General features: G+C 47.1%; 1 protein-coding gene across 1 annotated transcript in view; it reads right to left on the bottom strand.

Moving 5' to 3' along the window:
• Window positions 1-26,845, bottom strand: part of BUB1 (BUB1 mitotic checkpoint serine/threonine kinase) — a 1,006,269-nt gene that overhangs the window by 64,290 nt on the left and 915,134 nt on the right. Inside the window, exon 27 of the mRNA XM_086926890.1 lies at window positions 13,854-13,966. Coding sequence (XP_086783016.1) covers window positions 13,854-13,966 — 113 coding nt within the window. The remainder of the gene's footprint in view (window positions 1-13,853; window positions 13,967-26,845) is intronic.

Here is a 26,845-nt window from a genome sequence, read left to right as displayed (position 1 = left end):
CATTTTAAGTTCCAGACAATGGATCCTCTTTCCAGGGCTAGAAAGACACTGGTAGAGGTGAATAACCCAGCATGAAATGGAGCCATGACTTCTGGCAAGAATGCCACCCAAGTCCGCAGCAACAATTTGTCCAGAAGAAATGAGGTGTGTGGCAGTTTCACTGAAAGCTCCTGGATCTCACTCACTCAACGGGCTGACGTAATCACGATGAGGAAGACTGGCTTTAAAGTTAGGAGTTGCAGAGGGCAACTATGTATCTGCTTGAGGGGTGTACATAAACGTCAAGTCCAAGTTAAGATCCCCCTGAAGCATCAAAATGGTTTGGATGTACAGGTGTGTCAAACCTTTAATAAACAAGAACGGTCGGTCCGGTAAACGTTGAAGGTACAAAAGGGACAAGAAATAGCCTTTACTAGTGCCCATTGTGGGGTGTCCTTTTGCCAAAGACCAAAACAGAAGGATGTCCGACAGCTTTGCTTCCAAGGCATCAGTCTTGTGTGCACCACACCAGGCCACAACTTTTTCCCAGCAAACAGAAAATTAGATATGGGAAGGGCGGCAAGGATGACATCCAGCAATTTAGGCGGCAGATCAACCAGTTGCTGCCACTGAGTCCCCACACATGTTGGTGTAGCTTGCATAGATTTAGGTGGCAGACCCTGCCTTGTTGCTGCAACAACATCCTCAAAGTGGTAGACTGGATAGAGGACAGATGCTCAATTCCAGGTACCAAACTACTGGCCCAATTCAGAGCAACTAAGATTACTTTGGCCCAGTCATTCTTCATCTTTCATTCATTCTAAGGTATGGCGATGATTAGAACCTAGAGAAACCTTTGGTAGATTCTTGGCAAAAACGAAACCTTTCCTAAAGACCATACTTACTTCTTCACTCGTACTAGACCTAGGTTAGGTAGATTGGGGTAGGCGTATTTTAGAAGCACCAGTTGAGTATTTTAGTGTATGCTATTTATGTATGTATTTTTATATGGCTTAGAAACCATAGAATGCTATTACATATTTCATAATACTATTCTCGCTGTACGCATTATACTTTGCATTCGGTCGAACGATTGTAGCAGTTCACCTCTCTTGCATGAGAAAGAAGACTGTTCAATAAACCTTTTATTGAAAACGCCCGTCTCACTATTTCTCTGCAAACTCTGTAGAAACGAAGCATGCACGATTGACTAAGTGAAATACTCTGAAGATAGTTATTCCAGTCCTAGGGAAACAAAGTTGTCATGTTTATGCGGTTGTCAGAAACTAATCCCTTCTTGCGAATTCGAGAAAGTTTCTAGTGACCTCTGAGCTAGCTGGCACGCACAATTAAGTTTAGTATATTCAATAGAGACCTACTGACCTAAGTTCTAGGTCCTATCTATAGGATATATTATTCAAATGCGCAGAGCCTATTGGGAATATAGGAACACGACTACAAGGCTGCATTACACAGCCTGGTGAGAAACTTGCCCAGGCTCCCATTCCCAGTCTGAGCACCGAACCACGGCGCTCAGACCAATCACACCGCTGGATTGCAGCGTTGTGATTGGCTTAGGGCAGGAAGCCGGAGTGCTTCCTGCTTCTGCTGATGCCGAGGAGGAGGCGGCGTGGAAAGGGATTGAAGCATAGCAGGGATGGTGGCTGGCAAAAGGTAAGTATTTTTTTTTTTAATTGTGCCCCCCTACCTGCCACCCCCATTCCCTGCCAGCCGCCACTGGCTGGGTCGAGGATAGCATCAGTAAATGTAATCCGCTGTGAAGGAGTCTAGTGCGCCTTCAGCATGTTGAAAGTTAACAAAAACTATGTCAGGCGATTTGCAGTGGTCTACAACTACTGGTACGAGCCCGCCTTCAACTGCCAGTCGTTGAGGTGGGAGCAAGACTGGTACGGCCTAAGGTGGGCAGCAACCAATGCCATAACATTTGTGACTCGGAGTCTGCAGGTGTAAAGCCAAAATAGGAAATCTGGCAGCAAGACAACCTTGACAAATGTGCGACTACAGGGGCATTCCCCCTCCTACAAAGTCGCTTAAAGACCTGAAGCGACGCTTTCCCCTGTGGTCAGAATCACTTCACCAGCACCATGGACCGACGAGTATCCCCAGGTACAACCCTTTTGACTGCCAGCATCTTTCTAATTCTTATGAACCCAGTATACTTTGCATCAGGACCACTCCATTGAAGTCAATGGCAAAGTGCCACTGATACAGGATTAGAGACCGCTTTTCTTGAGGAGGTAACGTTTGTGGAACCTTGTTGGTCCCCTTGACTGGCTCCCTGGTGGATTTAGTCCACCAAAGTAACTAAGTAAATGCATTCCATCCTTAAAGATTTGCTTGAAAAAGTTTCTTCTTGAAAATGTTGTGTCAAATTTGTTGGATTTGCCAATGCATGTTCATGGTTCGGTGAAAAGTCCTGATTTATTGTTTCTTGTAAATTCTATCTCTGAAACCCTCTGGTGGCTGTTATTCATTTTGGTGTCCATAAATTCATAAAAATCGACTATATTTTTACAAATTTGTGTTGGATTTCTTGAATGTCGGATTATTCTTTAATTGTTTTAGTGCTGTTTAAATGCTTTGTGTACGCCTGACTGCTCAAGGCCACAGCTACCCAGGCTTGAGCTAAGGTTTTAACAAACAAAACCTGACTAGTCTTAACAGGGCATTATATAGTGAGGTCAAACAACCACACCATAAAAAACACATCATTTTGTCACAGGTACCCACAAATTCCAAGAAGCACAAATTGCCACTGCTCCTAAACTCCATATCTGGTGTCTATTTATTTATCTACAAATAGTTTTATATAGCGTAATCATGACCCAGGCGGCTTTACAAATGATCAAGGACACAAAAGAGTGAAACAAGTGGGTCAGTAACAGCAGTAGTAATATGTAGATACTGATGTATACAAGAGAACAATATATCGTGACAACGCAAAAAGGATATAAATGAGCATTAATGAGTAAAAAACAAATAGGGATGCTGAGAAATGTCATGGGATCAGGTGCAAAACACATTGTAGCAGCGCCACTCTGGGCAAGGCAGTCCATACAGGAGAAAAACAAACTTGTTGAGGAGCCAACATCAAATGGTACCGAGTGGGAGTATGTACATTTCGGATCAGACAGTAATCATCAGTAGTGCTTTCACTTCTTTTTTGAAAGATTGCCCATTGAGGGATTAAGTCTGATTTCCAGAGTCAAGGAGTTCCAGATTCTCGGGGCAATACCTGAGAAAGCTCGACTATAGGTTTTCTTTCTTTGGAATTTTTGAGGTTTTAGCAGCAGGGTGCTGGGACTCCTAGAGGATTTGCTACCACCAGGGAGTTCCAGTTTTTGAGCTAGGTACAAAGGGGTGTTATGGTGAAGGGCTCTGTGTGTCATGCAAGTAATTTTAAGATGTATCCTAGCCTCAAAAGGCAGCCAGTTTAGGGATTTCAGATCCGGTGTGATGTGGTTATTTCTTCGGAATCCTGTAATAAGCTTTGCAGATGAATTCAGGGAGGCCCGGAGCGGTGCCAACTTGTAGCTGGGTAGCCCACAGAGCTTTGAGCTACCATACTCCAACCTTGAAATTACTAGCACTTGAACAGCAGACTTGAAGTTGTCCAGAGGGGGGGACGGCGGTGGTGGTAGGGAGGAGGGTTTCATCTTTCTTTGGATACTCATTTGGAAGTTTTCTCCTTTGGTGGCTGAACTGATGTGCTCCTGCACACTCAAGGTCTTATCAAGTATTATTCCAAGAGACCTTGTGGAGTAAATGATGTGTGGTGTACAGTTGCGAGCTGTTAGGTTTTTCATGCATTCAACAATGACGGGAGCCTGTTTAGTTGGAGAGATAAGGAGGAACTCTGATTTGAATTAATTCAGCTTGAGATGTAGGGAAGTCAGCCAGTGTTGTGCTTTGAGTAGAGTTGAGTTGAGTGACCTGATGTCTTTCGGGAAGGAGATTTTCAGGTACTGTTGGGTGTCGTCCGCATACATGTGATAGTGAATGTTGGATGACATGAGCATTTCCGTTAGGGGCTCCATGAACAAGTTGAAGAACATGGGCGAGTGTGCAGACCCCTGAGGGATCCCAAGTGTGGACGGTGTTCAGTTGGAGAGGATTTGATTGACTTTAAATCTTTGCGTTCTGTTGTTAAGAAAGGAGGCAAACCAGTTTAACACTGAACCTGATGGACTCATCCTGTGTTCCAGTTAGTCCAGAAGGTTGTCGTGTTTGACCGTATCAAAAGCTGACGAGAGGTCAAGGATTAGAAGGCAGGGTACGTTTCGATCCAGCATTCTTCAAGCACGATCCAAGGGCTGTTTCAGTACTATGGATCTGAGGAAAACCAGATTGGAATTGATCTAGAAGCTGGAATTGATCAATGTGGTTACATAGTTCGACATAAACGCATTTCTCTAGGAGCTTCGACAGTGTTGGGATGCTAGTGATAGGAACTTATTAAGGTCATCTTGATCCACAGTGGGTTTTTTAAGGATGGGCGTGACCTGCCCAGACTTTAGACAAACCAGGTTCATACATTGTTGTAGGGAGGCATTTACTATTTTGGCCCAGAGTGGGACAAAGGACCACTTCATCTCATTGAAGAAACTGGAGGGTAAAGGATCACTGAAGTAGTTTGAGGGTTTCAAAGTAGTAAGAAAGTTGAGTATGGAGATTTCGTCAAAGGGTGTGGATTGACTCCAGAAGGCGATTTTTTTAGGGGTGAAGCCTGGAGCAGGCAGAGGCTGAAAAGTAGTAGGGGATGCGTTGTTGGTAGGGAATGGGACAATCAGTTGGTTCATTGCAGTCCGGAGATCAGTTTCAATCTTTAATCATCTTATCAAGAAAGGAGGCAAACACTTCACAGTTTGGCTGTGTACTGGAAATCGTTGGCAGAAGAGTCGGAAGATAGTTGGGTTGGAGTTTGATTAATTCAAAAAGTTATTTGATCTATTTCTGGCATTTACTAGCTGTCTTCTGAAGAAGTTTGATTTCGCCCTCCTGATATGTTTGTTGAAGTTGCTCCTTCTAGATCCCAGGAGCATAAGGTGTTCAAGGGACGGACAGCCTCTCCAGGATCATTCGGCTAGTCTCAGATTGTGTCTATCTGTATTTAAACTATCATTGAACCAAGGTTTGGAGTCTTTGGTGGACCTTCTTTTTAGTTGTAAGGGGGCAATTGTATCTTGAATACTCAATATAAAATTGTTGTAATGCTCTGTGAGGTCCTGTACCTCAGACATGTGGATAAGTGGAGGAAAGGGATTATTGCTTAGGGATATCAATTCATTCATGTTTGTGTTTCGGAAGGATTGTTTCCAGTGCCTGGGTTTCTTTGCTTATGATATTTTCTTTGACCAAGGTTCAATGATGCGGAAGCAGATATAATGCTGATCAGACCAGTCACAGGGGCCAATCGAATTCAGTTAGACAGAATTGGGTTTGGCTATGATTAGGTCCAGGATCAAGCCCAAAGTGTGTCTGGGGCGATCTCGGATTTGAATTAGGCTATGGTCAGGTAGGAAGGATTTGAGACTGTTCGCTGCTGGGTCCTTCAAGTCATTCCAGTAAAGGTTGAAGTCTCTGAGGAAGATTTAAGGACAATGTTGTCCCGCATTGGAAAAGATGATTTCCATGACGTGTTCAGCGAAGGGGAGGTTATCTGCTGGTGGATGGTAAAATTTGTGCAATTTGCATAACGGCCTGTGGTAGCTTGTGATGTCAATGTACAGGTGTTCACAAGAGGGGACAGCATCTGTGTGTGACTTTCACTATAAGGCTATTCTGGTGTATATAGGCGATGCCTCCACCAGGTCCGTCAGATCTGTCCAGTCTGATGATGTTATGGCTCAGCAGGACTAGTATGTCAAGGACCGGACCAGAGAAATCCTTTAGCCAGGGTTCCGTAAGTATTTGCAAAGTCCCTAGCAAATGTAAATGTTTCAGAAGCACAGAAATTGACAGCAGTAGCTTAGTATTTCAACACATATATATATATATACACGTCAAAATTAGACTCCTCAATCTTTTATTCTTCTCATGCGTGAGTTCTGTGACAGGTCGAGAGCCAACATGTGTTTCGTTGCTTCTGTTACATATACACGTGACTTTCAAATCTCAATCGTCTTCAATAAGTAACTGTTAACGTGTGGTGATATTTCCAACCCACACGGTCCTCCGGCGTGGGTAAATAAATGTGGTAGGGTCCAAACAGCGATGCTCGCTCTCCAGTATGTGGTTGCAGACATGTCTAAATTCTTTCTTGAATTCAAGAGGATAAACCCGAAATCTCGTCGAATCCAGGACCGCTCTGATAAAAGGGAGCTTCTGAGAGGTACTCAAGTGCGACTTCAGCACATTGATGGAGAACCCCAGCAAATGCAGGAGGTCGACTGTAGTCTGAAGGTGGGGGACGACTGCCTGGTGCGAGCCCGCCTTCAACAACCAGTCGTCGAGGTAGGGGAAGACTGACACCCCTGACCTGCGCAGATGAGCTGCGCCCACCATCATCACTTTCGTGAACACCCGAGGGGCATTGGTAAGGCCGAAGGGGAGCACGGCAAACTGAAAATGCTCCTGGCCTACCGTGAACCACAGGTAACGCCGGTGGGCCGGCAGGACGGGGATGTGAAAATATGCGTCCTGCAAGTCCAATGCTACCATCCACTCTCCAGGGTCGAGGGCAGCCAAGACCTGAGCCTGAGTCAGCATCTTGAACTTCTCCTTCAGAGGAAGCGATTGACGTCCCAGAGGTCCAAGATGGGGCGCAAGCCCCCTTTGTCCTTCTTGGGGACCAGAAAGTATTAGAAATAACAACCACGTCCTAATTACGGCCCAGGAACGCGCTTCGCCAAGAGGGCCGTGACTTCCTGTTGGAGAAGCGCAAAGTGATCCCCGACATAAGGTGGAACTGAGGTGGCATGGCCAGGGGGGTAGGCTCGAAGGGGAGGGAGTAGCCCCTCCAGACGAGCTGCAACACCCACTTGTCGGAAGTGACAGAACGTCAATGGGGAAGGTGATGACGAATCCTGCCACCCACTGGCGTGGGGTTCGACCCGAAGCTCAGACTAGGAAGGCTTTGAGGTAGACGTCACGGGGCGGAGGTGGACTGAACCTCACGCTGGCCCCCGGAGCCACCTCGGCAGCCTCCATGACCACGGGCACGCTGAGTCTGATTCTGCACAGGCTTTTGACTGAGCGAACGGGCAAGGGCGCCCCTGCCATGGCCGCAAAAAGAATGAAACGTAGACATGGCAGAAAGGCCCAAGGACTTGGCCGCAGCTCGAGAGTCCTTAAAACGCTCCAGTGCCGTGTCGGCCTGATCACCAAACAGGCGAGTGCCGTCAAAGGGCATGCCCATGAGCGAGCTCTGGACGTCCAGGGAGAAACCAGTGGACCTCAACCAGGCGTGGCGAAGCGCCACGGTCGTGAAAATTGCTCTACCGAAAGAGTCCACGGTGTCCAAGCCACAACGAAGGGCGAATCTAGCATCGTCCTTACCCTCAGCCACAGCCTGAAACAGCACAGTCTGGACCTCCTCCGGGCACTGAGGCAACACCTCAGCCACGGAATCCCACACCGCGTGGGAATAATGGCCCTGGAGGCATGCGGTATTCACAGACCGCAGTCCTAAGCTGGCCGAAGAGAACAACCGCTTGCCAAACTGCTCCAATTTTTTAGAGTCCTTATTCGGTGGAGCCTTGGGAAAGGCACTCAGAGACGTAGAAGCTTGAATGACCAGACTTTCAGGTGTAGGATGAGTGGTCAGAAAGGCAGGGTCACCCGGCGCCGGGCGATGACGCCTGGCGACGTTCTTATCCACAGGGGCCCCTGTGGCGGGCCGTGACCAAGTGCCCAACAAGACTTCGGTGAGGGCATCATTAAAAGGCAGCAGCAGCTCCAATGAAGTGGAGGCCGGCTGGAGCACCTCAGTGAGGAGATTTGTCTTCAGGGTCACCATGGGGAGATCTAGGTTAAGGACCTCAGCAGTCCGACGGAGCACCACTGTATACAGGCACCTTCTTCCTTAGTGGGCGGGGGAGAGGCATACCCCGAATCAGAGAAGACGTCAAGGCCACCGGCCTCCTCCAAGTCGTCCACCCAGTCCTGCTCAAAATCACAGTGAAGATCAAGCGGGTCCTCAGACCCTTCCCAGTCATCCTCCTCCCCCAGCGCCGTAGGCACAGGCCTCGGCGGCAGGGCAGGGACGGTGAAGGAATAAACGGCGCCGGCCGGCGCCGGTTCCCAATTCAGATCCCAGGCGGGGACAAATCCATCTGGGAACCGGGGCAGAGGCGGAACCAGCGGTATCCACTGCGGTGCCGTGGCCGGCAGCATGGGACCTCTTGGTGCCGAGGCCGAAGCCAGAGGCGCAGGATCCTGCGGTGCCGGAGCAGCAGGCGGCGCCGGGGCTGGATCTGCCAGTAGTCGACGGACCAGCAGGATCCAGACAGGACCTCAGGGCCCGAAGGTGCACTGGCGGGAGCCCGAGGCGTAAACAGGCGGTCCATGGCAGCAAGGAATTCTTGCATTTGTGCGGGAGTCGCCGACGGACCCGGGTAGGCCGCGGGACTCCCAGGCTCCATATGAGCCGCAGGGGTGGAGTCCCTGTCCCCCTCGTCCGCATCCGAGGATCCGGGGGGAGGGGGGGGGAGGGGAGGTAGCGGGCGTCGGAGAGCAAAAAAGATTCTTCAACTTTTTTGTGTGCCGTCTCATACTCAAATCCGAGTGCTAAGACTTGGAACCCGAGGAGTGGTAATGACGGCTCCGCGAGGGTTACGGGAACGACCCCTGGATCTCGACCGGCGCGGGCGAGTGCCAAACTTCAAGCAACTTCCGGCGCCGCTCCCTCAAGGCCTTCGCAGTACAAAAGGGGGTGGTGATGGACGGAGCATCTGAATCAATCAAACACTCAAAAGATCTGGGTTTAATCCATCACCGTTCTTTAGCCCACTCTGCCACCCCAGTTCAGACATGGCTATATGCAAATCAGTCTGACCCTGTGCCTCATGGGAACAGTCCAGCCCGAACTGCCAAGCCATGTCTTCCCTGGACCGGAAACAAGCTTCCGAGGACCGGTTTCTGGCATTCCAGCCGTCTTCAGCCCGGCTTGCTTGAATCCAGTGGCAAAGTGAGCAAGGGACTCACGTCTGAGCATACCCTGCCACACTTATGGCGGCCAAAAGCAGTACAAAAGGGGGTGGTGATGGACGGAGCATCTGAATCAGTCAAACACTCACACCCAGTCAAAAGATCTGGGTTTAATCCATTACCGTTCTTTAGCCCACTCTGCCACCCCAGTTCAGACATGGCTATATGCAAATCAGTCTGACCCTGTGCCTCATGGGAACAGTCCAGCCCGAACTGCCAAGCCATGCCTTCCCTGGACCGGGAACAAGCTTCCGAGGACCGGTTTCTGGCATTCCAGCAGTCTTCAGCCCGGCTTGCTTGAATCCAGTGGCAAAGTGAGCAAGGGACTCACGTCTGAGCATACCCTGCCACACTTATGGCGGCCAAAAGCAGTACAAAAGGGGGTGTTGATGGACGGAGCATCTGAAACAATCAAACACTCACACCCAGTCAAAACAGGACCGAGAGTCATGGTCGCGCTCCAGGCAGCAGAGAGACGTCATGAGGGTCCGCCACCGAAATATTGCGACAGCAGGTCCTGCAAGACTTAAACCAGCCATCCCTACTAGCACCAGAGAGAACCAACACAAGACAAAAGTCTCAAAAAGATGACTGAGGTACGTGCTCTAACCGGATCTGCGCTTACTGGCACGGAAAAATAAAGAACCGACGCCAGCGTGCATGGGCGCCTAAGTAGTCTCCGTGACGTCATCTCGGCGCATACCACGCCAGTGGCAGACGCGAAGCCGCAGGACACCACCTATTGACGGCAGGGGTACTGCTAAGCAAAACTTTATGGATCCAGTCTGAAGCCTGGGGATATTCTAAGGTAAAGAATCTATCACGGACGTGTCTCTTTCAGATAGGCTGTGCACAGGTGCCGATACAAATTCAGTCACGGATCTAGAGGGCTTCACTGGTGCCAAGGGAGATCCCGCCAGCTTGGGGTCAGTCAAGGCTCCTCTGGTCTCCTTAGGATGCGCTCCAAAGGGAGTTAAAGATCCAAAAACATTATGAAGGGAAAGATAATATTTCCTCATTTGATCCAGAGTAGCCTCGGTGCTGGAAAATACCGAAAGGCATGGGGTAGACTCTTGCTCCGAAACCGGATAAATTGGAGGCGTGTTGGAAGGACTTTCGGAGCTGGCCGTCAAGTGGTCCTCGGAGGGAGAAGACCAGCCCGACGAGGGACCTTCAACCACTGCACTGCCACTTCACTGCGCTGCCAAAAATGTCATGCAACGCTCCTGTAATGCATGACCGAAGCGGAAGACATACCACACCCTTCTGAGTCACGGTGCACACTCACATGCAAGCAGAATGAAGATGTGGGGTCGACATTATTGACAAAAGAGGACAATCAGAAAATGGCACACTGTGTCGTCAAGATAGGCCAAAAAAGGCTAGAGGTATCAGTCTCCGGATCCGCGTGGAAGCGAGGGAAGGAAGAAACTGATATCAGTGCATCAGGGGAGGGCTTATATGGACTCTGTGGACATAACATCCGGTGGATGAGGTCGCTATGGATTCACTCAACGCCTTCTACCGACGCGCAGAGGTACTGATTTGAAAAGTTTTCCAGATCAAGTCTGGCACCGTGGGATAATTCAAAAGCAAGGAATCAGCAGCTAGATGTCTAACAGATACATGTTTTTATTCAATTAATTTTTGGGCGCTTTTCTATAGCTCAAACTTGATCTGAAGGTATTGGAGACATTTGCATGAGCCCCACTTACATTACACAGAAACACTTCATCATTTTTAAAAACAATTTACACAGCATTGTGAGATGCTTTGGCTTAAAGTAAAAATAAAAAAAATAAAAAGATAAAGCCCTTTGACGCGGTTAACGCTGGCAGCGACAAAGTAGTTCTTTTTTAAAATAACTTTGAGCCGTGTCGCTGCTGTGCAACATGTTTTAACAAGAACCTGAAACAAGCTGCTGTGCAACATGGCTTACAGAAAAACAAACAGCAAATAGAATGCCAGTAAATATGAGTTACAAGCCAAAAAGCCAACGGTAAAAAATGGACAACATGTATTCCCTGGGAATCTTTCAGAATGCCCACAAGAAGTCTTTAAGCAACCAGACAGATGCACTGTCTGGTAGGCTTCGACCTAATGTGATTTCGAACACATGGATATAGGAGTAAAAGAAAGGGCACCATTTTAACATCTGTGCCATCTGATGACAATGCAACAAGGACAAGTAGTTTTATCTGTGATATGAAGAAAGCAGCTCTGCATATGTTCTGCTGGGTTCACTTAAAGATCAACTATGAGATCCATTCAAGTGACCAACTTTCTCAGAACAAGTTCATTATGGCTCATGGCTTGTTCACTTTCGATTGTCCATTATTTCCCTTTTTACTTTTTTGTGAGCCGTTAGAAGAAACTTTCAAATGAACAAGATAAAGCACCAGAAGATTAATTTTATGCTGTATTTATACAGTGGCTAGGCTGTAAAGACGTCTTGAATTTAGCAGCATCTTTAATCATTGCAGATCAGCAAGAAGTGGAATTTGGATTTTAATTTTGAATCTCAGCAATTGTGCCCTCTTAGTGAGAGCTTTTTACCACATAGATATTGCTACCCATGGAGCTGCAGTATTCGGTGTTCAACTTCACCTGAATGGCAGGCTTTGCAAGTCTCAGTCAATATCAAAACTTTGGGGAGGACATAGCTGTAATACAGCCAGCAGTGCCTTTTTCGACAAGTATATCTTCGATGCATGAGTACCTGTAATGCTATGAGCTTCAGATATTTTCACCCACTTAGTCAGGAATTCTGCGCACCCGTGCTGAGAGCACCTGAACTACCTTTTCACAAAGATTACTCAGAGCAGACTACATCTGTTGTCGAAATGCACTGAAAATGACTTGGTAGGGGACCTAAAACCAATCGTTGGGAGGGTCTTTGATAAGCATCCTCCAATATTCACCCAGCTAAGAATCGGCTGCGGAAAGTAAGAAATAGTTTACATGCCTTAATTTATTTTTAACTTTGAAATGCCTATTTACTCTGAGTAATAACTAGTAACTTCACTGCACCACACTGAATAAGTTGCATTAATGAATAGCTGTTTCTTGAAGCAATCGAACTTAAATGCATTCTCTCGGTTTACTGGAGTGCTAGAACCATCCTCTCTCAGTGAAGCTAGCACTAGTGTGTTTAACCAGACACTTCAAAGAACAAAAATTCTACAGCTAAGATAGCAATTTATCTAAGCATAATATAAACAAGTACAATCTGATTGTGGAAGGTGACTATACTACTCAAACTCCTGAATGGAAATCCGAACAATTAATTTATAAGCCAAACAAGTCATTTATCTGGAAAAGCAGTTTGAGATCAATGGAGGACACAAATACTGCCACTACCTGAGATTTAATATCATTAACATTCATATTTCAGTTAGTGCAGATCTAGTCCATAATCAGGTTTATTTCTAATATCTAAGTCTGTGGGACTAAAATTAAACAATTGCCGGCTCTGATGCTACGGCCCCGCTGGCTGCTAGTAAACAAAATGGAGCACTAGAGTGGGTCCCTGCTTTGGCCCTTGGGAGGGGGCCGGTGATTGCGCTACTCAATTTGGAAACAAAATGGAGTACTAGAGTGGCTCCCTGCTTCGGCCCCGGATGGACTGGTGAGTGCACTGCTCGGTTTGCAAACAAAAGGGAGCACTAGAGTGAGTCCCTGCTTCGGCTCCAGGGAGACTAGTGAGTGCACATTGCGATTGGAGCGTTGGCTTCACACAAAGCACACAGAGGTGCTGACACACTTAAAAGAAGTTCCAACAGAGTGGATGAAAACAGTACCTTGGCCAAAGGACACTGATAAGAGAACCACATAGAGGAACAACAGGAAAGAGTATGCTACAGTCAATAGAAACTGAGGAAAAGTAAGTTGCAAGCACACAAACCAATGAAAAGTAATGTCGGGACGTAAAGCCCCTTTTAAGATTTACATTAAATCCAGTAGACTACACAAACACAGGGCAGGTGAAACTTAAAAATGGGGTACCTCTTAGAAAAAAGCAAAACCTGCGGTGAAAAAAATAAGCCCTTTTGTGGTGCACTCACTTCCTATTTTTCCTAAAAAACAAAACCAACCAATATTTTTCCCAATTCCTAAGTTCCCTCTAGGGTAATCCACACCCCTTGGGTAGAATCGCGGTCATCTTGGGGGAAAAAAAGGTGAAAATTTGGTGTGGATACCTTAAGTTCAAAAACTTATGGAGGCCCAAGCACAAAGTGCCCCAAATAGCCATAATCGGCTCAGCACTGGGATGAAAAAGCCGCAGCAGTTAAGGGGTAAAGCAAACATATAGGGCAGTGCTTTTTATATATATCTCGTGTATCGATATAGAGGTCCACAAAGAGGCACCTATCACGGACCTGTGACGCTGCGGATGTGTAGTAGGCATTGAACACACTAGTGGAGAGGCTGTCTAGCAGTTTTTATGTTCAGTGTTTAAAGGAGCTGCTTGGCGTATTAATTTGTGGGGGACGCAGAGGGCTTCGAAAGTCTCATGCACATGAAAGGAATCTGGGAGTAAATTCAGGAGGTGGAGACTGAAGGCCTTAATAAAAATATGTAGAACAAAATACCACTGATAAACGTCAAGAAGCGATCTGAAGGCGGAGTGGGAAATATGGTTATGAGCTTGAACACTGCGTCAAACCACTACCCTGTGCAAAGATGAAAGTTTTAAAGATCCTTACCTTTAAGATGACTTTTCTATTTCTTGTTTCATTTATATCCATAACAGATGCTTGATAGACATGAGCAAAAGCTCCCTCTCCAAGTAATTGATCCACATGAAACATTTGATTACCTTCAATAAAAAAAATACAAAAGCAAATGGAAAGACAAATAAGAGCAGGAATAACATTAAATTAAGAAATATGTCGTTAAAATGGAGCAACAATGTTTATTAGAAATAAAACTTCTGACCACACCAAGTGGCCAGGCATACAACATGCAGCAGAATCCAATTACAGGTACAACCTTTGCTCAACACCTTCCAAATATTTTGTATCCATGTTTCCAGGCTTGACACTCACTGCCATCACAATCATTTTCAACGCTGAACTCACACTGCTGACGGGAAGCCCACGAGTTAGACCCACTCAGTACAGCTCCTAATGTCATGTTTATTAGAGCTTCAGTTGGTTATTAAAATTTAACCACTGTAACCAAAAAAAAAAAGCAGTCTGCACCCCTGGTATTCTTTAACGGCTCCAAAGAGGAGCTGGGTTTTTCACCAAAAAGCAGCACTGCAGTGAAGGGTAAGACCATTAGAATGGCCTGGCCATTTCCTAAACACCTGGTACAACACATCGAATGATTGTCAGCGTAACACAAAGGTCGTGCCCTTCAATCAGGCCACAATATCTGCACAGTCCAAGCCGCAGTCAAGAATCTATTTTTAGGCATCCAAGCCACCATCAACAAGTTAAGAAAATGATTTTTGCATGTGCTTTTGAAGGCTTACAACTGGCCGTTTTGTTAGTACCCACACAGAGTGGATACAATGGGTCTGTAGGCACATACCATTCACCATATTAAAATTGAGACTGCCTGAAGCAAAAACCTTATCACCCTTGTCAATTTTTTTTATCATTCCCTGTCTGGAGAGGATGTAGGAAAGTAATTGGGGAAGATGAAGCCTGAACCAACAAGCTCTTAGGTGATGGATGTGAAGACACATTTGGGCCATCTTAGTTAGCCTAGCACGACTGGTGATTTGTCTGCAAACTCCTAGCCAAGACAGGTTGCAGGAGAGCTTCCCTAAATTAGAACAAGGGCTCTGTAACTGAAGTAGATTGCAAGATTCCCATCAAAATTTTAGACCAAGGCACCTCAGATGACAAAAATCAAATCTAGAGTTCCCACAGCTTAAAGCACCAGTGTCAAAGGAGTATACTTCCTCTATCAGGGCCTGAGAGGCATATGGGTTTTCCCTTTCTGGAAAGATGTTTAGATTACTGGCATTTTGTAACTCAAGATAAAGATTAACATCAGAGTAGGAAGGAGGAAGCAAGTTATCAAAGATGTGCACAGATCTAACAACCTAAATTAATTTGAACTAAAAAGAAAACAACAAAAACAGACCATAAAGCTCAGTTTGGTAGAAAGGATAGATAACAAAACTCAAACACTCCATCAGGAACATTACTTCTAGAGACAGGGTACCTGCCAATTCCAGATACATAATGAATACATTAGCAGCATTCCCTAGAAGACGGCAGGTCTGTCTGCAGTTAAAGAAAAAAACAGTTCAGCTCCTACTCACAAAGAGCATTTGTTTTTCTACTCAGAAAATTCATCCAAGAATTAGAGGAACATGTAGATGCTTGCATTGCAGAGTCGATGGCGTTGAGACAGAATCTAAAGTTCACTGGTAAGAAACTCTTAGAACCAGTGGGCTCTGAATAATGTAGAACATAGCTGCGATGTAGCTTTGCGATCTTAAAATGGCTGCAGAAAGTTATCTGGTAGCTACCAATCTCTGCTCAGAGGGAGGTAATTCAGGCACGAGTAATATCTAGGCTTCATTATGGCAATGTATTATATCAAGGAGCAGACAAAGTCAACATCAAACGATTGCAAGTAGTCCAGAATGCAGCAGAAAGGATGCTTTTTTAGCTGCCGAAAAATGCCTTTGTGTCAGGTCTTCTTTGGACACTCTACTGGTTACTTATCGAAAAAAGGACTCAGTTTGAGACCCTGTGTTATGTGCACAAGGCCAGAGCAGGGAAAGGTCAGAGCTATATATAAGAACTGGTGAAAGCTTACCAACCGTCCCAGACTCTACCTCCAGTGAACGCTCCTTGTGCATTGTTATATTAATTAAACGCACGTGCAAGGAAGGCTGGTCATTTGCGTTTCTGGGTCCAAAACTATGTAACAGGCTCAGGGAGTCATTGAGATGGTCCATCATTAACGATTTTTCGCAAGCAGCTCAAGACCGGCCTGTTTCCATGTAGTATAACTGAACACGCTCATCATGATGAAGAAGTTACTTACCTTTGGCAAAGTCTTATTTAGTAAAAACATGATCTAGCAACAGATTTCTTACCTTTGATTTTCCCAGGTGTCGGACTGGGTATGGAAGACTTTCTCGAGCAATACCCTTTCGCACCGGTAGGTGGCGTCTGTTGGCTCCACGTGACGTTGTCTGTCGTCTGGGCCGGAAGTGACGTCTGCGTCACCTTTATAGGCTCCTTCTCAGCGCGCTGACATCAGTTACTTTCCACGCCAGAAGCTTGGAGCCATGAAGTGCACCGACATTGGTGTGATTATAACAACTAGGGCCCTGAAAGGGATCAGTGCTAACCCTAAAATTCTGTCAGCAGTCCGGGGAGGATGGGTGGGTGGGTCGGTAAGGAATCTGTCGCTAGATCATGTCTCCGCCAGAGAAGGAGTTACCAAGGGTAAGCCACTTGACCATCTGACAGACATCTAGCTGCAGAATTCTTACCTTTGAATAGATACACAAGAAATACCAAACCCGGTTCATACCAGGAAGTCCTGCAGGACAGTACGGTAGATAAATATTTATCATTGCATTACCTTATGTTCCAAAATGTGGAGTTCAGTTAACAATTAATTGATGCATCAAAGTATTTTTTTAGACAACTAAAGTGAAGTAGATATGTATTAGATAGCGCTACATAGCTCTATTTGCACACGGTTTATAGCTTTTAATTTTCTATCCAAGAAAGGTAACAAAATGATTATTGTATCTTTCACAGGGGGTCTCTACTCTCTAAAGATTGAATTGTCCTGAGGATGGCCTTAAGGATTTAACAACTACAAGGCCGAAACGTCGACTTCTTTGTCCATATCTTTTAAGTTGAAAGAACTCAGACAAAAGAATCATTGTTTTAAGTTATGCAAGATTCATTGTTAAAAATTCACTAAGAGTGGACCACAGCGCAAGTGGACGTGAAGAATAATTCATTTTTTCCAGTCCATTTGTCTTTGATGAATTTTTCTTATTGTAAAAGTACCCTTCTTAAACAAATATATATAAAGAGATATTATTTTACAAACTCAATAACCGGGTAGCTTTCCTTCTTCTTGAGTATTTTGTTTACTATGTCCAAATCTATGTGACCATCCTATGAGTGACACATCAGTCACTACTGTGTGAATCAGTTGGGGAAGGGAGAGGGGTCTGGACCATGTCGGAGACATGTCCTCGATGCTTCACCTACTGGGATTTCAGGTCCCAATGCAGAGCAAACATATGCCAGCGAGCCGCTGCCACAAGCAGGAAGCAAGAGACCATGAGGCCCAGCAGCCTCAGTCTTAGTCACAGAAATCCAGGATAAAGGCTGAAACATCAGTATAATAGCCAAGATATCCTCGACTCGCTGTTTGAGAGGATAGGCCCAAAACTGCACTGTGCCCAGAACAGCCATAATGAAAGGGAGCGTCTGAGAGGAAGTCAGGTGTCACTTTGGCATATTGATAGAACCCTAGCGAATGCAGGTCTGTTGTTGTCTGAAGTTGGGAGACGACGGCCTTCAACAGCGAGTCATCGAGATAGAGAAAGATGGCACCCCTGATCTCTGCAGAAGAGCTGCAACCACTGCCATCACCTTGAACATCGGAGGGGCGCTGGTACGGCCAAAGGGCATCCGCAGCTAATTCAAAGAGGATGGCAGCGGAAGAGCAGAAGAAAACAGCTGCCAGCAGGAAGGGGCCCTGAAGCTGAGAGTTCAACTAATAGCCGCTATTACAGGGGAGCTATGGAGAGGAGATGGGCGAGTACCACAGTAAGGAAGCTGCACCAACACCTGTTCCGACCTCCTCCATCACAGCTCACAATTCAGTGCTGTACTAAATGTGTTGTGGCTCACGTCTTCCTCCAGTCTCTCTACAAGCCCCCTTTGGCCCATTCCTGGCTGCTCCTGGTCTTGCGGGACCCAATGCATTCTCCACCATCAGCTGTGACTAGCCCAACTGCTGCTGCAGCCGCCTCTCAGCACACCTGTACTGCATGACAGGGGCGCTGTGCAAGGCCAGACCCTGGAACCTGGAGACAGGCGAGGGAGCAGACAACCTAGGTCTAGGCACCGATTGGGTCCAAACTGACTTAGATGCCAGGGAGACCAGCGATGATCGCAGTTACAGCGGCTCCACCGCCTGTAGAGCAACAAAGCTCAGTAAACTGCAACCTTGAGAAGATGTGGATAAAACATATTGGCTGTTTTGTGTCCGGTGCAACAGACTGGGTCTTCATCTAAGGACATCCTACTTGTGTACAATTTATAATCAATCGGGGATCTGTAAGCGTGCTACTCACCTGTAAGGGTCTCAATGCGCTGGGGGAGGGATCAGCAGTTCTGATAATTCGAAGAGCCAGGTCTTGAGAGCCTTCCTGCAGGTGTTCAGGGAGGAGGCAGGTCTGATGTCGATTGGGAGCTCGTTCCGGGTCTTGGAAACAATGTGGCAGAAGGCTCTTCCCCCTGTTCTGGCTCTGCAGATGCACAGGGTTTCGGCCAGGGCGAGGTTGGTAGAGCGGATGTTTCTTTTGGGTACGAGGAAGGAGATTCTTTTGTTGAGATATTGGGGTCCTCTGTTGTGGAGACATTTGTAGGCATGGGTGAGTAGCCAGAAAGTGATTTTTCGACGGGGAGCCAGTGGAGGTTCTGTAGGTGTTGACTTAATTGCTCGCATTGGAGGATGCTGAGGACGAGTCTGCCTGTGGTGTTCTGTATCGTCTGGAGTTTGCAGAGTACAGACTTGTTGATGCTGGTGTACAGGCCGTTCCTGTAGTCCAGTCTGCTGGTTATGAGTGTGTGGGTGACTGTCTTTCTTGACTCGGGAGGGGGGCATTTAAAGGTCTTTTAGGGGATGCGGAAGCAGCTGAAGGCAACGGCGTGAACCTGCCTGTTGATGGGGAGGGAGGAGCCGAGTACAATGCTGAGGTTTCTGACATGGTCCGCTGGGGTCAGATGGCTGCAGAGGGCGGTAGGCCAATAGGTGTTGTTCCATGCTGACGGGTCGTTCCGAGTACGATTGAACAAATTGCTGATTTTGCATTGCACCCAGTGGCAGCAGTGTGCATAACAGATGTGCACCCAAAATATAAACCTTTGTGATATTGAATATTGGATTTAATACTGTATTTAGGTTTATGGGCTTGTGCATCCCTGTACCATTGTTGCCTGCATTGTTTTATGCAGTCATCAAAGCCTTCATTGTTTTTCAACCTGTACAGCATCCACTGCGTTTTGGCTAGGTTTGCGCTAAAGGAATACTGTATACATACTCCTATGATGCGTGCACTCCATCAGATGTGCAACACAACAAATGATTGTAGAAGAGGCTGCATAAATTTGAGTGTGGCCCTGATAGTCAGGAAATGTCCTTAAATAAGAACTACCATGCACAGGATCTTATAAATAATAGGCCAGTCAACTAAAACTGTGAGGAACTAATTTGTCCATTTAATGGGGAAGAAAAGGAAAATGTATGTGAGCAGACACTAATATAAATATGCATCTAGGCCCCACATCTGTACTTCCAGCAATGTAAAAATATTCTGGGAGCTAGTCTGCACTCTATCATGCTGGGTAGTAGCCCTCATTGACACAGAGGCCCAGGGTTCTTAAGTAGCCACTGCGCCCCATTAAGGCAATCGTTTACTATCCAACAGTGGTGTAGTGGTGACTTTTTCATTGCTTTCATTGGTGCCAAGGCACCCTTGCTATCACACTGCAGACACAAGAGGTAGGATGGTACACCCAAGAAAGTGGTCAGATGATTCAGTCTTTTTTTTTGTTGCTTTTGTCTGTACAGTGGTTCACTGATCCAACTTCTAAGAGTCTGATGTTTCTTCAACAATCTCCTCGGGAAGAGGTAAATCAGATACAAAGCACAAATCTACGGCCTAATTACAATCATCTAATTAAAAGCCCTGGAGGATGAGGGCAGTTAATAAATCAAATATTGAAACGGAAAACACTCAAACTTCAAGCAGAACATAGAATACCTTCAAATGAGAAACAATCTAAAACCGCTCTACACTGCTCTTTCTTTCTAAAAGGAGGAGCTTGTTGGATTTGATCACAAATGGTTAAGTGCTATGAGTGGAGCCACTACTGCCAGCTTAAACACTGTCTAGTAGTGGTAGTTAAATTTTCAAAATGCAGCTAGAAACGATGACCTGGCTGAAGTAAAATGAAAGGGCATATTAGCCTTGTGGGGGCCAATTAGAATGAGAACCAACAAACACGTGCAAATATACAGTAAGCAAAATGGCCGACTGTACAGCTGCGCCCGAACAAGTTACTTACCTTCGGTAACGAAATATCTGTAAGAAACATTAGTTAGTGATAGATTCCTTACCTTAGAATTAACCCCAGGCGTCAGACTGGATCCGGAAAGTTCTCGTAAGCAGTATCCCTGCGCGTCAGAAGGTGCGTCATGAAGCTACACGTCCGTCGTTGGTGGCGTGGTCGCCGAAATGACATAGCGCCAGCTACTTAGACGCCACCCGCGCCTGCTGACGTCAGTTCTGTACACAACATTCCGCGCCAGGAATGCAGAGCCATGCAAGATACTGACCACTGGTGCATTGAAACTAGGGCCCTGAAAGGGATTAACTTAACCCTAGAAATCCGTTCGCAGAATGGGGTGGATGGGTGGGGTGGTACGGAATCGATCACTAACTAATGTTTCTTACAGCTGTATCATTACCGAAGGCAAGTAACTTGTTCATCTGAAAGAAACACGTAGTGATAGATTCCTTACCTTAGAGTAGATAACCCAGCAAAACTAACCCCAGTGGTCGGTCTGCGAACCAAGATCACACCAGGAAGTCCCTTAGAACAGAACGGCCAAAGAAGCCGTCACTCCAGACTTGGCTGTCCAGGCAATAGTGCTTACTAAAAGTATGCAACGAAGCATACGTAGCTGCCGGACATATGTCTTATAGGGGGACACCACGTCCCAATGCCGTAGTGGCAGCCGTCGCCCTGGTGGAATTTGTGTGCAGCCCTACCGGAGGCTCCCTCTTCGCCAGAGAATAGCAGGCTTTTATAAACAAGACGACCCATCGGGCGATAGTCAGCTTGTGTACAGTACAACCTTTCTTGGCACCTATGTAGCCTACAAAGAGCTGGTTATCCACCTGGAACTGTTGTGTGCGATTAAGATTAAATGAAACCGCACGTTTTGGGTCCAGACGGAAGAGACTCTCCTCCACTCTGGAAGGGTGTGGAGGCAGAAAGAAGGTGGGCAAAGTAATGGTCTGCCTGATATGAAAGGCAGTGACAGCCTTTGGACGTGTTCTGAGCACAACCTTGTCCGGATTGACAGACAGAAAAGGAGGTTTACAAGAAAGAGCCTGCAGCTCACTCACTCTCCTAATGGAGGTGATGGCAACCAGGAAAGCAGTCTTCAGAGTTAACAAACGAATAGGTCAGTTGTGAAGAGGCTCAAAGGGAGCGCACATCAAGTATGTAAGAACCAGGTTCAACTCCCACTGTGGCCGTTACGAAGCGAACAGGAGGGAAAAGATGAGTAATGCCTTTGAGGAATCGATTTACAACAGGGGACTTGAAAAAAGATTGCTGATCAGGGAGCCTGAGAAAGGCCAAAATAGCAGAACGGTAGCCCTTGATAGTGCCCAGAGCAGAGCCCTGCTGGGCCAAAGAAAGGAGTAACAGTAGGACTTGGGAAAGAGGGGCAGAAAGGAGATCCACAGCCTTTGCTGTACACCATGCCACAAATTTGTTCCACATGCAGGCGTATACCAACTTAGTGGAGGGACACCTGGCTGCCAGAATGACATCACAGACTTCAGGAGGCAAGTCAAAGGGAATCAACTGCCGCCGCTTAATCTCCAAGCGAAGATGTGGAGACTGGACTGGCTCGGGTGGAGGACCATCCCCTGCTGCTGCGACAGAAGATCCTCCTGAAGAGGCAGAGGGATTGGGGGCTCGATGATCATACTGAGTAGCTCGGGATACCAAACTCTTCAAGCCCAATTCGGAGCCACAAAGAATGACTTGGGCCCGGTCGCGCCAGATCTTCTTCAGCACTCTGGGCAGAAGTGGTATAGGCGGAAAGGCGTACAACAGATCGCAACTCCACTTGCGACGAAAAGTGTCGCCTAGCGAGTGCCGCCTTGGAAATTCCAACGCGAAGAACTGCTGACATTGCACATTCTCTTCGGTGGCGAATAGATCTAACCAAGGCTCTCCCCACTGTTGAAAGAGACCTTGCGCCACGTCCGAGTGAAGACGCCATTCCCGAGTTCATCCGCCCTGGTGTTCAGTGAACCTGCCAGGTGTTGAACCACCATTGAAATGCCCTGATGTTCCAGCCATGTCGTAGGGCCTCCTGACAGAGGGTCCACGATCCCACCCCGCCCTGTTTGTTGCAGTACCACATGGTGGTGGTGTTGCCTGTGAACATCTTCACTACTCTCCCCTTGACAGAGGAAATGTAATGTAATGTAATACGTTTCTTGTATAGCGCGGGCTACACTCCAGGGAGCATCTTTGCGCTTTTAGAAAGTGAACCTGAAGCCTGAAACCGGGGGTCTGGTGGATTGGTACAGTTTAGATTAGGGATATACTTTGTGTTTCGGATAGAGTATAGATCCAAGTTTTGAGGGTCTTTCTAAAGATGGATTCAGTTGGGATTAAGCAGAGGTGTGGTGGGACCGTGTTCCAAGCTTTGGAGCCTAGAACTGCCAGGGCTTTCCCTCCTCTCGTTTTGAGTCTAAACTTGGGAATGGTGAGGAGGTTGGCAGTTTGGGATCTAAGACAACGTGAAGGGGTGTAGTGCTTGAACATACTCTCTATGTAGCTAGGTCCTTTCCCATTAAAGGCTCTGTAGGTGATCAGGAGAATTTTAAAGAGCGCCCGTTTGTGAATAGGCAACCAGTGCAGGATGTTGAGTGCTGCTGTGGCTGATGTTCTCCTTTTCCATCCTAACACCAGTCTAGCTGTGGCGTGCTGCACCATTTGTAGCTTGTGGCAGATTTCTCTGTTGGTCCCTGTATAAAGGCTGTTGCAGTAGTCGATGCGGGAGGTTATAAGGGCCACTGCAACCATTTTCCTTGCTGAGAGGGGAATCAGATTGAAGAATCTTCTGAGCCCTTTTATAATGCCAAAGCAGGTCCCTGCTACGGCCACTACTTGCTGTTTGAAACTAAGGGTGGGGTCGAATTTGATCCCTAGGTTTCGGACTGAGAGGGCAGTATTGGGGGGGGGGGGGTGGGCAACGGCATCCTCTGGCCACCAGGATTCGGGATTAAATTGATTTCCTTTACCAAAAGGTAAAATCTCAGTTTTACCGGAGTTACACTTAAGGTGGTTCATGTCCATCCATTTGAACGTAGCTTTGAGGCAGTTATTGAGTTTCATTTCAGCTTCACCGGTATTGTCCCCCATGACCAGAATGAGCTGTGCATCATCTGTGTAAGATATAGTATCTATGCCATAAGATGATATGAGGGCAATTAAGGGGGCCATGTATACATTAAAGAGCGTTGGGCTCAAACAGGAGCCCTGGGGCACTCCTGATCCAAGTAGTTTTTCTTCTGACCTATATTGGCCTAAGATGACCACTTGTCGTCTATTTGCTAGGAAGCTTTTAAGCCAGTTCAGCACATTTCCGGTGATCCCTGCCGCGGCTAGACGGTTTATCAGGATGGTATGTGACACCGTATCGAAAGCCGCGGGCAGGTCCAGCAGAACTAGGACTGCTTTCTTACCCTGGTCTAATGCAGCTAGGAGAGTTTCAGATGTGAATATTAAAGCTGATTCGGTTGAGTGCTGAGCTCTAAAGCCTGCTTGATTTGGGTGCCAGATGTTATTGGCCTCCAAAAAAGCGGTGAGCTGTTTGTTAACTGCCTTTTTAGTTAGTTTACAAAAGGTAGGAAGGAGGGAAATGGGGCGGAGGTTTGTGAGGATTGCAGGATCAGGTAGTGGCTTTTTTTGCAGGGGCTTTACTGCTGCGAGCTTCCATTCCTCAGGGATTGAGCCTAGGTTAAGTGATGAGTTAATGATATTATTGATAAATGGATTTGCGATCTCTATCAATGTATGAAGGACAGATGGAGGGCAGGGGTCAAAGGGAGAGCCTGATTTGAGCTTTAGGATCTCAGTTTGGGATTCCTCTAGGTTAACAGGTAAAAAGGAGTGTTCATCTTTGTGTTGACACTGTTTATCTGGTTCTCCTCTTGGGTTTGGGGTTGGGGAAAATCTTTGATAAGCGTTTGAATTTTTGTATCGAAGAAGTCTGCTATGGTGTCACATAGACTTTGGGAGGGGGGAATGTCCCTTTGCATGGATTTGGGGTTAATGAAGGTGTTCACGATGTTAAAAATGTCTTTCTGCTTATTGTTGCTTTTAATAATAGCTTCTGTGTAGTATTCTCTTTTGGCTGTTTTAATCATCCCATGATAAAGGCGGCGGGCGGCTTTATAGTTGTCACGGTCTGAATCTATATAGTTAAGGCGCCACATCCGCTCGAGAGCTCTAACCTTCCTCTGTTCTATTTTTAAGGTTGGGGAGAACCAGGGGGTAGAGGGTCTCTGTTTCCTACTGGGCCTTCGGGTAGAAGTGACCGAGCCTTCTCCTGCGCAAAGTGTATTAATCCATTTTCTGAAGGACTGACTGTCTTTGCCGGGCTCTCCCGTCGGAGGGGTCTAGATGCTGCTGCTCTGGTCAGAAAGTCTGGCTGTTCAGTCAGATCTTTCCAACAAAATTCCTCCTGGGGGCGGGGGCGGGGGGCCGTTCCCTATCCACTGTGGCCTGTGTGTAGGCTGCCCCTGGGAGTTCAAAAGGGACAAAGCTGTGATCCGTCCATGTTAATTCTAGTGGAGTTTTAACAAAGAGTGTCTCTAGGTTAAAGCATATACAATCAAGTATATGTCCTGCCTTGTGCGTGGCGGAAGTGGTAAGTATCTTTAGGCCTAGGACATTCATTGTGTCTGTAAAACAGACTGTGGCCTGGTCTAAGGGGGAGTCTAGATGAATATTGGCATCACCCAGGATAGTAAAGTTGGCTGATTTAAGGGCTAGACTACCCACAGCTTCTCCAATGCTTTCCATGAAGCCTGTATGAGCCCCGGGTGGTCGATATATTAGTGCACCTGTGAAAGTGAAGGAGTCATGTACCTTTAACGCAAAGCCTATACTTTCTGCCGCTTTGAGACCTGGGATAGTGAAAGTCTGGCAGTCTAGGGTGTCACGGTGGACAATTGCAATGCCTCCACCCCTCTGAACAGGTCTATCCTCTCTGCAAATTAGGAATCCCGGGGGGAGGGAGTTTGTAACATCCGGGTTACTATTAGGTGTCAGCCATGTTTCTGTCATGAAAAGGCAATCTAGCTCTTTTTCATCTATTAGGTCGAAAATATGTTGGGTGTGCTTACACATGGACCTAGCATTGATGGGTCCGCAGCGTAGATTTCTTGTTTGTTTGGGTGCCGGAGTTTTTGCAGGTCCATTTAGACCAAAACTCTTCCTGCAGAACCTGCAGCTCCAAGATCCTGCCCAGTTTCCCATGATGTGTGGCTGTATGCAGGCATTTGGACCAGGATTTAGCCTTAGTAACGTTTCCCTTGAATAATTTATCATTTTGACAGAGGGGGTGGCTCTGGGCTCGGTCGTGGCGCGGACGGGCGCAGACGGGCTTACCACTGGCGCGCCCGCTGCGCCCGCCCGCTGCGCGGACGGGAGGTGACGTTCATTATGTAGCGCCCGGGCCGACAATCGCCCGAACACTAGTGCGCTAACAAGCAATTCACCAAAGATGGCGCCCGAAGTCTGCGCCCTAGGGGAAGCTGCCTGCAACCGATCCAAGCCCTAAATCGGCCCTCGGTTTGCCCAGGAATCGTGGAGAAATGCTCAGCGATATCGGGGTAACAAGAGCATGGGTCAGGTAGGAAGGATTTAAAATAAAAGAAAGCACCAAAAAATGCGTGATTTAAAATTCTAACTGCCTCGTAGCAGGGAGAACAGGTAAGGGTGTGTGAAAGCCCTAACGCCCGGCTTACTCGCCTCAGGAACTCTAATTTCAATTGCCTTCAGTGCAAGTCGGATCGCCCGAAGCTTCTCAAGGTTAATATGAAGCTTGGACTCCGCCGGAGGCCGAAGGCCCCTGATCTCCGCCTCTCCCATGTGGCCCCCCATCCCAGCAGGGACGCATCCCTCATCACGGTGTGCTCCGGTTGGGGAAGGGAGAGGGATCTGCCATTGACCTAATGCTGGTTTGTGAGCCACCACTGCAGCTGGTGTGCAGTGCCCTCCAAGATCTGGACATAATCTGACAGGTCCCTACGATGCTGCGCCCACTGGAACTTCAGGTCGCACTGCAGAGTCTGCATATGGCATCTGGTATAAGTGATCAGCAGGATGCAGGAGGCCATGAGGCCCAGTAGCTTTAGGGCCATCCTGACCAAAACCCAGGATAGAGACTGAAAGATAGGAATCATAACCTGAATATCCTGGACTCGCCATTCGGGAGGATAGGTCCGAAAGTGCGTCGTATCCAGAACCGCTCCGATGAAGAGGAGCTTCTGAGAGGGAATCAGGTGCGACTTCGGCACATTGATGGAGAACCCCAGCAAATGTAGGAGGTAGGCCGTAGTATGGAGGTGGGAGATGACTGTCCGGGGCGAGCCCGCCTTCAAAAGCCAGTTGTCGAGATAGGGGAAGATTGGAACGCCTGATCCGCG

The sequence above is a fragment of the Lissotriton vulgaris genome, chromosome 6, assembly GCF_964263255.1.
Source record: "Lissotriton vulgaris chromosome 6, aLisVul1.2, whole genome shotgun sequence".
NCBI lineage: Eukaryota > Metazoa > Chordata > Amphibia > Caudata > Salamandridae > Lissotriton > Lissotriton vulgaris.
The sequence above is the reverse complement of the archived record's forward strand: the minus strand, read 5'-3'. Positions and strand labels throughout refer to the sequence as shown.